Source organism: Nannobrachium achirus, assembly GCF_963921795.1.
Source record: "Nannobrachium achirus genome assembly, chromosome: 5".
Classification (NCBI taxonomy): domain Eukaryota; kingdom Metazoa; phylum Chordata; class Actinopteri; order Myctophiformes; family Myctophidae; genus Nannobrachium; species Nannobrachium achirus.
In genome coordinates this window covers 676,063-693,380 of record NC_137814.1, presented here as the reverse complement: position 1 = coordinate 693,380, position 17,318 = coordinate 676,063, and the positions used below count along the sequence as shown (strand labels likewise).

The 17,318-nt window shown below is 39.8% G+C and overlaps 1 protein-coding gene across 1 annotated transcript in view; it reads left to right on the top strand.

Annotated features, from left to right (window-relative positions):
* The window catches only part of dnah9l (dynein, axonemal, heavy polypeptide 9 like), a gene marked incomplete at both ends in the record, with an annotated part of 263,680 nt that overhangs the window by 182,543 nt on the left and 63,819 nt on the right, over positions 1–17,318 (top strand). The window contains 10 exons of the mRNA XM_080727109.1: positions 971–1,072; positions 2,181–2,342; positions 4,000–4,083; positions 5,536–5,645; positions 8,884–9,046; positions 10,432–10,555; positions 11,772–11,914; positions 13,677–13,838; positions 14,882–14,941; positions 16,451–16,624. Of these exons, the coding sequence (XP_080583235.1) occupies positions 971–1,072; positions 2,181–2,342; positions 4,000–4,083; positions 5,536–5,645; positions 8,884–9,046; positions 10,432–10,555; positions 11,772–11,914; positions 13,677–13,838; positions 14,882–14,941; positions 16,451–16,624 (1,284 nt within the window). The remainder of the gene's footprint in view (positions 1–970; positions 1,073–2,180; positions 2,343–3,999; positions 4,084–5,535; positions 5,646–8,883; positions 9,047–10,431; positions 10,556–11,771; positions 11,915–13,676; positions 13,839–14,881; positions 14,942–16,450; positions 16,625–17,318) is intronic.

Genomic DNA, 17,318 nt, shown 5'->3' with positions numbered 1-17,318 from the left:
CCTTACAGGCAGCTATATGTCATTAATAAAGTGTTTAACCCTTTCAGGCAGCTATATGTCATTAATAAAGTGTTTAACCCTTTCAGGCAGCTATATGTCATTAATAAAGTGTTTAACCCTTTCAGGCAGCTATATGTCATTAATAAAGTGTTTAACCCTTTCAGGCAGCTATATGTCATTAATAAAGTGTTTAATGTCATTAATAAAGTGTTTAACCCTTTCAGGCAGCTATATGTCATTAATAAAGTGTTTAATGTCATTAATAAAGTGTTTAACTCTTTCAGGCAGCTATATGTCATTAATAAAGTGTTTAACCCTTTCAGGCAGCTATATGTCATTAATAAAGTGTTTAACCCTTTCAGGCAGCTATATGTCATTAATAAAGTGTTTAACCCTTTCAGGCAGCTATATGTCATTAATAAAGTGTTTAACCCTTTAACAGGCAGCTATATGTCATTAATAAAGTGTTTAACTCTTTCAGGCAGCTATATGTCATTAATAAAGTGTTTAACCCTTTCAGGCAGCTATATGTCATTAATAAAGTGTTTAACCCTTTCAGGCAGCTATATGTCATTAATAAAGTGTTTAACCCTTTCAGGCAGCTATATGTCATTAATAAAGTGTTTAACCCTTTCAGGCAGCTATATGTCATTAATAAAGTGTTTAATGTCATTAATAAAGTGTTTAACCCTTTCAGGCAGCTATATGTCATTAATAAAGTGTTTAACTCTTTAAGGCAGCTATATGTCATTAATAAAGTGTTTAACCCTTTCAGGCAGCTATATGTCATTAATAAAGTGTTTAACCCTTTCAGGCAGCTATATGTCATTAATAAAGTGTTTAACCCTTTCAGGCAGCTATATGTCATTAATAAAGTGTTTAACCCTTTCAGGCAGCTATATGTCATTAATAAAGTGTTTAACCCTTACAGGCAGCTATATGTCATTAATAAAGTGTTTAACCCTTTCAGGCAGCTATATGTCTCCATCAGAAGGTCAGTCAGAACTTCCTGCCCACAGCCATCCGTTTCCACTACATCTTCAACCTGAGAGACATGAGCAACATCTTCCAGGTGTGTGTGTGTGTGTGTGTGTGTGTGTGTGTGTGTGTGTGTGTGTGTGTGTGTGTGTGTGTGTGTGTGTGTGTGTGTGGAGAATGTTAGAGGGGCTGAAATCTCTAATAGGGCACTTTTGTTGAAAACTGTGAAAATTGCAGATCTACAAGCTCACAACATGTTGCGTTGCGACACGTTGTTAGCTTGGAGATCGGCTGTTTTTGGTGCATGACACCGCATTCAACTATAGTATAATCAAGCAAGCCGATACTGGAGATGTGGCGAATTCTTTCAGCATAAAATCTACACTCAACTTCAGGAGAGTTTGGAAAAGGCAAATCTATTGAACGCTGCCTTCTGGTACGGCATTGAAAGGGGATCTTTGCATTTCTTTCAACCTAGTGCAATGTTTCTCAACCTTTTTTTCTGCATGGTCACACTTTTCATGTCCCAAGAATCCATGGTCACACCAACATAATACGGGGGTGTAAATATCATCAATGTGGGGAAGAAACCTTGTATCTCCAAGTTTCAAATTTGTAAGTTTCTTCGCAAAGTAAAGCCCTGCTTCATCATACAAGGCTGTCGCACAACAGTAGTGAAAAAAGCTGATCTACAAGCACACAACGCCTCGCACCGCGAGGTGTGCTTGTAGATTTATTGTAGATTTTTTTTCTTTTTTTAAATAATGATGTACACAGTCTTGTACCCTGCCCTTTTTCAGCATTCTAATTAATTGTTGCATTAAAAAAAAATGTATATATATATATATATATATATATATATATATATATATATATATATATATATATATATTTATATATATATATTGTCATGATTCCTCACCAGCCGGGGTGGCTTTGTCCGAGGCTTAAAAACGTTTAAATAAATACTTTATGAAATGTCTATGGAAGAAATGAATGGGGAAAACGCTTCCGACACCAGAGTGAAGACGGGGTGGGGCTGCAACTGCGATGCTCCATTCACATGTTTCAATAATAAAATATCCATTTTATTATTGGTTCATTCTATTCATGAGTTATCTGACTGAACTGTGTGTGTGTGTGCGTGTGTGCGTGCGTGCGTGCGTGCGTGCGTGCGTGCGTGTCTCTCTCTCTCTCTCCAGGGCATCCTGTTTGCCCTCCCAGCATGCATCAGGTACCCCATAGACCTGGTTCACCTGTGGCTTCATGAGAGCTCCAGGGTTTACTCTGACAAACTGATGGAGGAGAAGGACGAGGAACTCTTCACCAAGATCCTCCTGGACACTGGGAAGAGATACTTTGAGGTGAGATGTCCTTCTGGACACTGGGAAGAGATACTTTGAGGTGAGATGTCCTCCTGGACACTGGGAAGAGATACTTTGAGGTGAGATGGAGGGAGGATTCATAGATACTTGGACACCGGCAAGAGATACTGGAGGGGGGCTGCCCATAAGTCCGAAAGTTCATTAGTTTGAAGGTTCATTAGTCTGAATTTAGTTAGGCTTACTGTGGTTAAGGTTAGGGTTAGGATTAGAGTTAGGCATAGTATTCTTAACAAATTCTGACTAATGAACCTTCGGACCGATGCCATGGCACCAGATGGAGAGAGGTGCAGATGTACCATCTGAGAACTTCATAAGCAGAAGTTCTGTCCTGCAATACCTTCGGTGAGACAGTGGATTGTATATTGAGACGGTGATTGTATATAAATGCACCATTGTCAATTGCTCGCAGCGCCGGTGCCCCGCATACGCAGACTACGCAGTCTGCGTATGGCCCGGCCGACCAAAGAGGCCCCCACCGCCCCCCTCCTCTGCAGAACTGACTTTTTACACCAGCGCGTCTTTTGACACCAGCGCTACTGCCATCTTAGCCTGAATGAGACATCTCTGATTACCCTTGCATAGCCAGACTTACTCATGTCCCTGATTGGCTGTCCCGGCTCTATGCCATTGTCCCATTGGCCAAAAAGAAAAAGGAGACAACATTTCTTGACTCTTTGGGAGTTTCTGCCCCGCCCCCCTTTCAGAGACTAGTGTTTGTTTACTTTCGGTTTGACAATGCACGTTTATCTTTCTGGATATGAGAAAAAGAAAAAGCGTCAAACGCAACTGCGGCAACAGCAAACAGGTAAATAAACATTCAACTTGCACTGTCAGTTGTAACTTGTGCGATGGAGCCACGTTGCTGCTTTAGCGGTGATATGCAAGTGCTAGACACTGCTGTTTTGTAATCTCTCCTCCCTCGCTGTCTGTTGCTGACAGTCGCTATAGTCTTCAGTGCGCTCTTTCTCTGTGACCATTGTTGTGATTTGTTTCTGCTGTTGGTTGGTTTGTGGTTCAGTTTTTTTTGTTGTTGCTAACTTGCTGCTGTGGGTTCTTGACTTGTTGTGAGGTGTGTGCAGTGGTATAAAGTAACTAAGTACATTTACTTAAGTACTGTACTTAAGTACAATTTGAGTTATTTTGTTGCTGCTTTTACTTCTACTTCTACTACATCTGGGATCTAAATGTTGTACTTTTACTCCACTACAAATTCATTTGAAAACCTTAGTTACTTTACTATTCATTATGATATTATAAAACATACATAAACCACTCTTTAGCCCTATTTTATGGGAACATAGTCGATCTACAAGCTTACATGCAGTGATGCAGTATTAGTCAGTAGGATTTGCATTTTGCATAAGCAAGAAGCTGTTTTGTTTAGATGACAACTCTTACTTAGCAGTAGCACTACACCCATGTGACTGTGATGACTACCCTACACCACTGGACATCACAACAGTCTACCCTAATGTTGATATTCCTCTTTCTACCTTCAAACAGCCCACATTCTTTGTTGCTCGTATTGTGTTTTATATGCTGTGATCTGGGCGTCCTTGTTGGGCTTGCTCTCAATTAATAAAGGAAAACAGAAGATCAAAGTGATTGATCTCTCCTCTTTTCTTTTTTCTTCCAGTCCATCGATGAGTCCATCTTCATCCACCAGCCTCTGGTCTACTGTCACTTTGCCCTGGGGGTGGGGGAGCCGCGATACCACCAGGTACCACTAGGGGGGGAGCAGTGATACCACCAGGTACCACTAGGGGGTGTACTGTCACTTTGCCCTGGGGGTGGGGGAACCGCGATACCACCAGGTACCACTAGGGGAGTAGTACCACCAGTTGTAGTATTTTTTCATCTAACCCTTATCACTAAACTTTTTTTGTAAATGTTTTACTATTTATAAAAACATTTTTAAAAATGTCAAATAGCTGATCTACAAGCTCAAAATATTTAAAATGTTTTTCAAAATAGTAAAAAAAAAAAAAAAGTAAACTAAATGTACAGTTTGTCAACAAAAAGCTATTCTTCTGCGCCTTGATGGCGTCATTGGTATTGAATCGGGCATTGAAATCCCAATTTCACACTTGGTTGTGTGCTGAAAATAATAATGGCCGGGTTTCCCAAAGTGATTTTAGCCCATGGTAGCTCACGCATGGTCGTAGAGACCAAGCCCTGACCGTCATGTTCCTGTGTTTACATGGGTTCAGGCAGAGAGACTTATTTAACCCCTACAACTACACCAACATTCAGATTACACTCCTGTCTAAATACGGTACGGCTTTTTCTCACGGTACGGTACGGGTTCTTTAACTCAGTTGTAGCCAATCCCGAGAATACTCGTGAAAAATACTTGAGTATTTAGAGTGCCGATCCCGAGTATACTCGCGAAAAGTACTGTATATAGAGTAACGCTGGCGTTCTTACCCTAGGGTCCGTTGGAAACGATTGGCACGATTGGACTCGCCGATTCATCATCATCACGGATCCACATGCACAAAATAGTAATCCCATAACATGGAGGCCGACGGCCGATCTCATCTTTAATGTCCATTTTCTCCAAACAACACTTTTAAAGCCAAGGATGGCATTAGATTCTCGCTACAAAAACATAATAACAAAGGCATCGATCGGCCATTTTAGGATCGTTATGGGATGACGACCGCTCCCGTTGAATGACGTCATGACGTCAACCCGGAAGTATTTACGCAATGGACTTCTGGCCTTCAAAATAAGACAATGGAGCGTATAGGAGCCTGTGAGCGGCACGCTAGACATTTAACCCGTTCATGTCTGGAGCACTAAATGGGTTAATAAGAAGCCTTTTTATCCGATCACTGTCTGTTTATCTCAATGGGGTTGGTGCGCATGGGGAATGCCAGGAAATACATGGGAATGATGTGAAAATGTGAATGATGGTGTAGTTGTAGGGGGCTAAATAATAAGTCTCTCTGCCTGAACCCATGTACACACAGGAACATGACGGTCAGGGCTTGGTCTCTACGACCATGTGTGAGCTACGATGGGATAAAATCACTTTGGGAAACCCGGACAATAATATTCTGAAATCACACTCTTTAATGAAATGATAAAATCTTTGATGGACAATCTGTGGACAGAGACTTCCAGGTGATTTGTAGATCTGTGATTTTTCTTCTTTTCTTCTGAAAAGGCATCGGATTGGGAGAAGCTGCACAAAACCCTGGTGGACGCGTTGGAGCATTACAACGAGCTGCACGCGGTCATGAACCTGGTGCTGTTTGAAGAGGCCATGCAGCATGTGTAAACACACACACACACACACGCACACACACACACACACACACACACACACACACACACACACACACACACGAACGCACGCACTTACGCACGCACGCACGCACACGCACACGCGCACGCAAACACGCACGCACGCACGCACGCACACACACGCACACGCACACACACACACACACACGCATGAACGCACGCACTTACGCACGCACGCACTTACGCACGCACGCACGCACACGCACACGCACACGCACACGCACACGCGCACGCACGCACGCAAACACGCACGCACACGCACACGCACACACACACACACACACACGCGCGGACACACGCACTACAGTTCTCTTTTCTATCATTTTCATCCTATGATTTTGCAACCCATTTGTATAGGAGTTAGATTACAATATTATGTTGTAATCACATCTTTAGAGCAAATCCAGAAAAGAAAATGTAAATATCAAAGATTCTACTCCCAGATTGTGTTTTCCTCGGACCGTAACTAGAGATTATAATATCATAACTATATATATAATAATAATCATAACTAGAGATTATAATATCATAACTATATATATAATAATAATCATAACTAGAGATTATAATATCATAACTATATATATAATAATAATCATAACTAGAGATTATAATATCATAACTATATATATAATAATAATCATAACTAGAGATTATAATATCATAACTATATATATAATAATAATCGTAACTAGAGATTATAATATCATAACTATATATATATAATAATCATAACTAGAGATTATAATATCATAACTATATATATAATAATAATCATAACTAGAGATTATAATATCATAACTATATATATAATAATAATCATAACTAGAGATTATAATATCATAACTATATATATAATAATAATCATAACTAGAGATTATAATATCATAACTATATATATAATAATAATCATAACTAGAGATTATAATATCATAACTATATATATAATAATAATCATAACTAGAGATTATAATATAACTATATATATAATAATAATCATAACTAGAGATTATAATATCATAACTATATATATAATAATAATCATAACTAGAGATTATAATATCATAACTATATATAGGGTAATAATCATAACTAGAGATTATAATATCATAACTAGATATAGGGTAATAATCATAACTAGAGATTATAATATCATAACTATATATATAATAATAATCATAACTAGAGATTATAATATCATAACTATATGGGTAATAATAATCATAACTAGAGATTATAATATCATAACTATATATATAATAATAATCATAACTAGAGATTATAATATCATAACTATATATATAATAATAATCATAACTAGAGATTATAATATCATAACTATATATATAATAATAATCATAACTAGAGATTATAATATCATAACTATATATATAATAATAATCATAACTAGAGATTATAATATCATAACTATATATATAATAATAATCATAACTAGAGATTATAATATCATAACTATATATATAATAATAATCATAACTAGAGATTGTCGCGGTTACAGTTTTTGTTTTCCGGGTGAATGAAGAAAACATGGTTTGATCTTACAAACAGTGTGTTTACACATGGTGGTCACATGGTGCGTTGCGTCGTCTTCAAAATAAGGTAGAAACAATGAAAGACCCTGGCTGAGGAGGATGAATGAATTAACACATTGGGTGTTTTACATAGCCTGTAATTCATTATTTAGATAATTGATTATACCTTATTCTGAAGCCCCACAGAAGCTCCATGTTCCAGAATATCGATCAAACATGTTTTCTTTCACCCGGAAAAGAATTATTGTTACCGCGGCTGTCCGTTGCTTAGATACGGGCTGGTGAAAAAAATAACGTTTCTCAACGATCGATCGATGCAATTGTGGAGATGGATTCCGAGATAAAGCCATTTTAGCGCAGAGCAATGCATAGAAGCCAACGGAGATTATTCATTTCCTAATGACATCGTCATCACCCAAAGGATCACAGGATATTGTGTTTTATGCATCACCCGCGGGTCCCAATATCCGCACGTTACTGTTATTTAATATAAAAGCGATATCCACGGCTGGGTTTGAAATCCTGATTTTTGTCGGGGGAAAAGCACTATCCATCCATCTTCAACCTCATTGTGTTAAGTGAGGGTTGCTGGTTGTACTCCAGGTGTCGTATCAGTCGAATCCATGGTCACACCAACATAATACGGGGGTGTAAATATCGCCACTGTCGGGAAGAAACCTTGTATCTCCAAGTTTCAGATTTGTACGTTTCTTCGCAAAGTAAAGCCCTGCTTCATCATACAAGGCCGTCGCACAACAGTAGTGAAAACAGCAGATCTACAAGCACACAATGCCTCGCACCGCGAGGCATTGTGTGCTTGTAGATCTGCTGTTTTCACTAGTTTAAGTCATTTTTAAAATGATAAATACAATACTGGCTTTCAAGCAGTTTCAAGGGACACACTTGACCCTTCTCAGGGGCACAGCAAAGGTCCCCAGGACCAGTGGTTGAAAACCCCTACACTAAGTGATGGTTGCTGGTTGTATTCCAGGTGTCGTATCAGTCGCATCCTGGAGGCTCCTCATGGTAATGCCTTGCTGGTGGGCGTGTTAACCAGTGTTGATTTTGTCGACTAAAACTGCCAAAAAAATTGTCGACTGCGTTTTTTTCACTGACGAAAACGAAAAAAAAAAAAAAAAAAAAGTAAGCTGTGATGACTAAAACTAAGACTAAATATATTGACAATTTCGTCAACAAAATACAAACTAGACTAAAACGTTAGGGAGGGACTGGAGGAGAAGAAAGTCATTTTATGTTTGGTTGCTCTCAGGTGTTGCGTGCTGAAAATAGCAGATCTACAAGCTCACAACGTGTCGCGGTGCGATGCGTTGTGAGCTTGTAGATCTGCTATTTTCAGCACACAACCAAGTGTAAAATCAGTCATTAAGATGCCATCAAGGCCTGACAAAATACATTTTAGTCGACTAAATCAACTGTAGATTTAGTTGCCTAAAATATTATGATATTTAGTCGACTAAAATTAGACTAAAACTAAAACTTTTCAGGTGACAAAATTATGACTAAAACTAAAACTTTTCAGGTGACTAAAACTAAATAACATTTTATTCAAAAGACTATGACTAAAACTAAATCAAAATTTGCTGTCAAAAACAACACTGGTGTTAACTAAGTGATGGTTGCTGGTTCTCTTCCAGGTGTCGTATCAGTCGCATCCTGGAAGCTCCTCATGGTAATGCCTTGCTGGTGGGCGTGGGAGGCAGTGGGAAGCAGAGTCTGTGCAGGCTGGCAGCCTTCCTGAGCTCCTTGGAGGTTTTCCAGATCACTCTGAGGAAGGGTTACAGCATCAATGACCTGAGGGTGAGCACACACACACACACGCACGCACGCACGCACGCACGCGCGCGCGCGCGCGCGCACGCACGCACGCACGCACGCACGCACGCACGCACGCACGCACGCACGCACGCACGCACGCACGCACGCACGCACGCACAAATGGTAAATGTAAGCCATTTACCATGAGAGGGAGTGGGTTGTTGGCTGATTTACCACTGTTTCAGGGTTGTGGCACGAGGCGTAGCCGAGTGCCACACAACCCACGACCCACAACCCTCGAATGGTAATAAATGTGTGGTCTATATGGCATGCATGTGCAAAATAAGAAGAAAAATACACACATTTGAAATATTGATTTGATGCTCATATTAACCATAGGAATTATTATGTGTTTTTGTTTGTTTTTTGCACATGGATGCCAGAAATTTCATAGGGATCGATCAAACATGGTTTTATGACATCATCAACTTGCAACGAGCATTTCCCCTATTGAGTGAAAGATGAGCTATTTCTAGAAGAAATACAATATTTAAAGGTGTAGTTCACCCCCAAAATGTTCTATTGATTAGTCACGCCATGGAGAGTAGAGTTCAATAGTATTTTTTGGTTTTTGTCGCATTCCTAAGACAAAACTTTGATTAGAGTAAATTTACCCCCATTGATTCCGGATGGGGACCCGTTTCAAAACGGGTCCTCATCCGGAACGAATGGGGGTTTATTGTTATCACATTTTTGTCTTAGGAATGCGACAAAAAACTACAAATATTATTGGACTCTAGTCTCCATGGTGTGACTAATCAATAGAAAACAAGTCATTTTGGGGGTGAACTACTCCTTTAAGGTGTTTTTAATTTTACATTGTATTTATAGAGGACAATTATGATGTATTAAGGCATATTTGTCGTATTAGCCAGGGATTTCTTTAAGGCAGGGGTGTTTTACAATCATCAGTGTATTTTGGATTCATGTTAATATGTGGTTTCAGATATTTAACCACTTGAACCGTCAATACTTAATAAACTTGACCTTTCACTCTGTACTTAGTCTGCTCTTTTTCCCCTCTACACCAAACATCTTTGCCAAAAATAGCCGATCTACAAGCTCACAACGGAGCTTGTAGATCTGCTATGTTTGTCTAAAGTTCTCAGAATATGGACGCTAGGGTTCAGGTGTTTAATATAAAAAAGACTTCTATTACACAAAGATTTGGAGGATCCCCTGTAGTAACTCTGAGGACCCTCTAGGGTCCTGGACCCCCTGTTGAAGACCCCTGCTTTAAGGTGTTCCTCTCATTACCACCAGGGGGACATAGCAGCTCTGTACATTAAAGTGTTGTTCTCTTCTCTGCCACCAGGGGGACATAGCAGCTCTGTACATTAAGGTGTTGTTCTCTTCTCTACCACTAGGGGGACATAGCAGCGCTCTACATCAAGGTGGGGGTGAAGAACATCGGGACGGTTTTCCTCCACACTGACGCTCAGATCCCTGACGAACGCTTCCTGGTTCTCATCAACGACATGCTGGCATCAGGTTAGGTTGATCCACCAATAACATCATGTTAGGTTGATTCTAGTCTGGGATCACTTCACTTTTCGGGGTTGGAGCGGAAACCACAACACGTCATGTTGTAGTACTCAAAGACTACAATTTTCCGTAACTATCCAACCGGATTCAGTTTTAACCCAAAATAATTCGGGGCCTACCTAATAAACTCCTTGATGCAGAGTAGTTTTGCTTTTGAAAAATTAGTTTGGTATGTAAGACATTTACCATGAGAGGGAGTGGGTTGAGGTACTCGGCTTCGCCTCGTGGCACAACCCTGAAACAGTGGTAAATCAGCCAACAACCCACGACCCTCGAATGGTAAATTGCTTTTCTACCACTTCTACCATATAAATGAAAGAAAACACAGTTGTAACTTGCAAGGTTATTTAGTTACAATCATTAATTGTTCTGCAACACAACAGTGGGCGGGGTCCATGAGCCAACTCATGGTTGTTGACTGATTTACCACTGTTTTAAGCCAACCAGAATCCAGTATCTGAACATGTGACCACAAAAAATGGTAGAAATGCATCTTTTAGTCCAACTGGTAGCGACTGGCAAGACTACACTAGGCTAGCATTTTAAAAGGGATTGGGGAAACAAACGGGGGGAACCAAATCAAAGCGACGCCGCTTCTTCTAGTGGTTTCCGCGTTGGGCGGAAACCAAACGGCCTGTTGTGAACGAACACCAGGCTTTCCCCCAGAAAGCCTGGTAGGCGAGGCTAGGTTGATTCACCATTACCATCATGTTAGGTTGTCATATACAGTAATCAGTTCAGGAATATAAAAGAAGAGGAGGTGGACATGTATAACATATTGTTTGTTATTTAACATGTATACATATTGTATATTGTACAGGGTAATGCTAGACATAATGGTGTATATAACATGTTTATATATTATATATTATACAGGAGACATCCCAGACCTGTTCAGTGATGAGGAGGTGGACATGTATAACATATATACAGTATATTCTAGATATAGATAGATAGATATATATTCTAGATATAACGTGTATATATTATATATTATACAGGAGACATCCCAGACCTGTTCAGTGATGAGGAGGACATATTGTATATTCTAGATATAGATAGATAGATAGATAGATAGATAGATAGATAGATAGATAGATAGATAGATAGATAGATAGATAGATATTATAGATATAACGTGTATATATTATATATTATACAGGGGACATCCCAGACCTGTTCAGTGACGAGGAGGTGGATATGATCAAGAAGTCCATCCGTGTGGAGCTCAGAGCTTTGGGTCAGGATGACTCTAAGGAGAGCTGCTGGAACTTCTTTATAGAACGGATCAGGAGACAACTCAAGGTACCCTATAGAACCTTATAGAACCATATAGAACCTTATAGAACCATATAGAACCTTATAGAACCCTATAGACTCAGAGCTTTGGGTCAGGATGACTCTAAGGAGAGCTGCTGGAACTTCTTTATAGAACGGATCAGGAGACAACTGAAGGTACCCTATAGAACCATATCGAACCCTATAGAACCTTATAGAACCATATAGAACCCTATAGAACCTTATAGAACATTATAGAACCCTATAGAACTTCTTCATAGAGAGGATCAGGAGACAACTGAAGGTACCCTATATAACCATATAGAACCATATAGAACCATATAGAACCATACCGGTATATAACCATATAGAACCATATAGAACCATACCGGTATATAACCATATAGAACCATATAGAACCATAACGGTATATAACCATATAGAACCATATAGAACCATACCGGTATATAACCATATAGAACCATATAGAACCATACCGGTATATAACCATATAGAACCATACCGGTATATAACCATATAGAACCATATAGAACCATACCGGTATATAACCATATAGAACCATATAGCACCTTATAGAATCCTATAGAACCATATATAACATTACAGAACTTCTTCCTAGAGAGGATCAGGAGACATCTGAAGGTCTGGAAGGAACCTTGATGTTCAACACAGAACCTTTATAGAATGTTGATGTTCAATATGGAACCTTTATAAAACCTTCATAAAACCTTTATAAAACTTTCATAGAACCTTGATAGAACCTTGATAGAACATTTGATGCCAAACATGTAAACTTCATAGAACCTTAACGGTATTGCAGCGGTCATCTGTGATAGGATCAGAATCTTCTCTATCGTCACATCACAAACTCACAGATTGTAAAACCAGTGTGTGAAATTAGTTTTTGTCATTGCCATAAGACAGGTATATTCAACAAAGTGCACTAGCACTTACACACTTATGGACTGTATTTTGATTATCTTAAGTAGCAGCTCTTATGCCTTAACTTAAGGCCTGTCCATACTGTCTCCGACCACCAAACCCTTCGTCGGAGAGTTCTGACTTTCTGACGTGCAGCTTTCTGAACTCTAATTCGGGGTAATGCTATTCAGAAGATGCAATTAAGTGATGTCATTTTGTAGTTGAACCGGACCTTTCAGACCAAAGGTTTGGTGGTCAGAGACAGAATGGACAGACCTTTAAGTTAAGGTATAAGAGCTGCTACTTAAGACAATCAAATGTGTATGATCTGCTGCTAAGTGATGACTTCACCTACACGACAGACTGCATATGGATTCAACTTCTCAGTCACTATTGAAATATTGATATTTATTGATGACTGCTGATTCATTTAAATATTGATATTTATTGATGACTACTGATTCATTTAAATATTGATATTATTGATGACTACTGATTCATTTAAATATAACTAATTTATTGATGACTACTGATTCATTTAAATATAACTAATTATTGATGACTACTGATTCATTTAAATATTGATATTTATTGATGATTCAGATTCACTGTATTTGTCACTTAGATGCACTGGGTTAGTACTGTACATGTGAAAATCTTACGCTCGGAAGCTCCAATACAATAAAAACATGATAATCAAAGCATATAAAGACCTAAAGTAAAAAGTACTTAATAAACAAACACATGGTGTGTCAATAATATTCACTACCCACCGTTTTACGTCTGGAGAAGCTTTTAGGTGATAAAATGAAGTTTAATCATCTGTGATCCCCTCCTCTACCACCAGGTGGTGCTGTGTTTCTCTCCAGTGGGCTTCACCCTGCGGACTCGGGCCAGGAAGTTCCCTGCTCTGGTGAACTGTACGGCCATCGACTGGTTCCATCAATGGCCTCAATCTGCCCTGCAGTCTGTTAGTTCTACCTTCATAGACAAGATACCTGGACTGGAGGTTAATATATACTATTACTACTACTACTATTACTACTACTACTACTACTACTACTACTACTACTACTACTACTACTATTACTACTATTACTACTACTACTACTACTACTACTACTATTACTATTACTACTACTACTACTACTACTACTACTACTACTACTACTACTACTATTACTACTACTACTACTACTACTACTACTACTACTACTATTATTACTACTATTACTACTACTACTACTACTACTATTACTACTACTACTACTACTACTACTACTACTATTACTATTACTACTACTACTACTACTACTATTACTACTACTACTACTACTACTATTACTACTACTACTACTACTACTACTACTACTACTACTACTATTATTACTACTATTACAATCTGCCCTGCAGTCTGTCAGTTCCACCTTCATAGACAAGATACCTGGACTAGAGGTTAATATATATTATTACTATTACTATTACTATTACTACTACTACTACTACTACTACTACTACTATTACAATCTGCCCTGCAGTCTGTTAGCTCTACCTTCATAGACAAGATACCAGGACTAGAGGTTAATATATACTATTACTACTACTACTACTACTACTATTACTACTACTACTACTACTACTACTACTACTACTACTACTACTACTACTACTACTACTATTACTACTACTACTACTACTACTACTACTACTACTACTATTACTACTACTATTACTACTACAATCTGCCCTGCAGTCTGTTAGCTCTACATTTATAGACAAGATACCTGGACTGGAGGTTAATATATACTACTATTACTGCTACTACTACTTGAACTACTAGTTCAAGTATGATTATTTTGGAAGAGTCATAGCATGAAAAGGTTGAACCTCTGATTTATATATATATATATATATAAATATATATATATATATATATATATATATATATATATATATATATATATGCATAAATACATTGTTTCGGGAAGGTGAGGATGTCTTGGACCGTAATGTAACATGTGACCATTTGATGTCATTTTCGTCCAATCACAGCCTCACGTCCGCGCCTCCATCAGTGAGTTCATCTCCTACGCACACACCAGTGTCAACGAGGTGAGTCAGTGGTGTACTGTACTTAAACACTACTGTACTTAAACACTACTGTACTTAACTACTGTACTTAACTACTGTACTTAACTCTTTTACCGCTTCGGACGTTCCCGTTCGCCCCAATTTTCACCCCAGCTCGCTGCCAATACGAACGCTCGTTCTTTTACCTTGTCTGATGACTGTAAGCTGATGACGGGTCGCGCAGGTGTGTACAGTAAAAATATTACGGGAGATACAGTAAAAATATCTCCCGTAATGCTGCTTTCAAATCTCCACCACACGTAAACATCAATGATGTCCAATTCACTTCCTGGCTGTTCTCTGTGGACCTGATCTAGATTATGCATTTCTATGATCTGAACCACGGCAAGCGGAGCGGCCCAATTCACATCTATTCTTTGCTGCCCTCTGCTGTCAGCTGGGCTAAAGTACACATATAGTAGATCCAATAAAAAAAAATCTTTTTAAAATAATGAATAGATCTTTTTCTATAACATCGCAAAGGTAAGCTGCTTTTTGCAGCTTAAATAATAAATCTGGCAGTAGAACTGTTAAACAGTACTGTACTTAAAGGAGTAGTTCACCACTTTTCAACCTGTCTTCATATAATAGGTCCTCACTAATGTTCATGATAAAATATCAAAATGTTTTCTACTCAGTCCAAGTCTCCTAGGAGAGCTGTGGGAAGTTCAGAATCCATCGTCTTGTGACATCATCATTTTCCAAAAAAAAAAATGATTTTTATTATCGCGAGAACAATGGCTTCCACTTTAAAATTGCAACTTTTCAGGAATAGAAAGCCTGCAGTTTCTATAAGCTGGATTGGCAATCGATGATGTCACAAGACGATGGGTTTCTGACCTGCCCACAGCCCTCCTCTGAGGAAAAAAAAAGAAAAAAAAAAAAGAGAAAAGCTATTTTTGAGTGAGGACCAATTATATGAACACAGGTTGAAAAGTGGTGGAGTGCCCCTTTAAGTAGGTACAGTTGGTAGAGCTGTCGCCTCACAGCTAGAAGGTCCTGGGTTCGATTCCCGCCGGGGGACGCTGTGGGCGCTGGGGGCGTGTTCTCTCCTCCACGTCATCAGCGCCCACACCCTAGGTGGGGTTGGCGATAGGGCCTTTCTGTGTGGAGTTTGCATGTTCTCCCCGTGTCTCCTAGGGTAGATACCCTCACAAAAAAACATGCCGTAATCGTGGTCTCTTTACTGCCTCCCCCTGGCCAGCCGGGGAAAGGAACTGGTTGGAATACTTCCAACCGGGGAAACCCCCCCCCCCCCCCCCCTGTCAGGTGATAAGAAGTGGCCTGATCACTCCTCATGCACTGAAGGAAGCATGAGCTCAGTCCAGGGCTCTGCCAAGGTTGGCAGAGGGAGAGCAGAGCCCAGGATTACAGCTTAGGCAACTGGCACTGGGTGAACAAATGGCTTACAAAATTGTGGGATAAAAATGACCAGTATACCAGTATATGGGTAATAATAATAATAATAATAAATAATATGTATATTTCCAGGTCAGTGTAAAGTACCAGCAGAATGAGAAACATTTCAACTACACGACCCCTAAGAGCTTCCTGGAGTTCATGAAGCTGTACGGCAACCTGCTGGGGACACAACGCACCGAGCTGACGCAGAAGATGGAGAGACTGGAGAACGGGTTACTGAAACTCCAGACCACTGCCTCACAGGTAACCTCTAACCCCTGACCCCTGACACTAACCCTAACCCTGACCCTAACCCTAACCTCTAACCCCTGACCCCTGACCCTAACCCAGAAGATGGAGAGGCTGGAGAACGGGTTATTAAAGCTGCAGACCACTGCCTCACAGGTAACCCCTAACCTTTAACCCCTGACCCTTAACCCCTAACCCTAACCCTAACCCTGACCCTAACCTCTAACCCCTGACCCCTGACCCTAACCCAGAAGATGGAGAGGCTGGAGAACGGGTTATTAAAGCTGCAGACCACTGCCTCACAGGTAACCCCTAACCTTTAACCCCTGACCCTTAACCCCTAACCCTAACCCTAACCCTGACCCTAACCCTAACCTCTAACCCCTGACCCCTGACCCTAACCCAGAAGATGGAGAGGCTGGAGAACGGGTTATTGAAGCTGCAGACCACTGCCTCACAGGTAACCCCTAACCTTTAACCCCTGACCCCTGGCCCTAAACAAACCTAAATGACTGTCTGTGGAATGAGTTCTACAAGAGAGTCCAGACTATGGGATAGGGCAGTGTTGTAGCGGGCTACCAGGTCACCAGCCGTGGGGTCATGGGAAACCCTCCTAGGAATACGGGCATCTATCAGAGTCGATAGGGCTGGAGGACTCACTGTCTTAGAGTTCCTGAATGTGATGGTCACATCAAAGTGGGTGACAAGG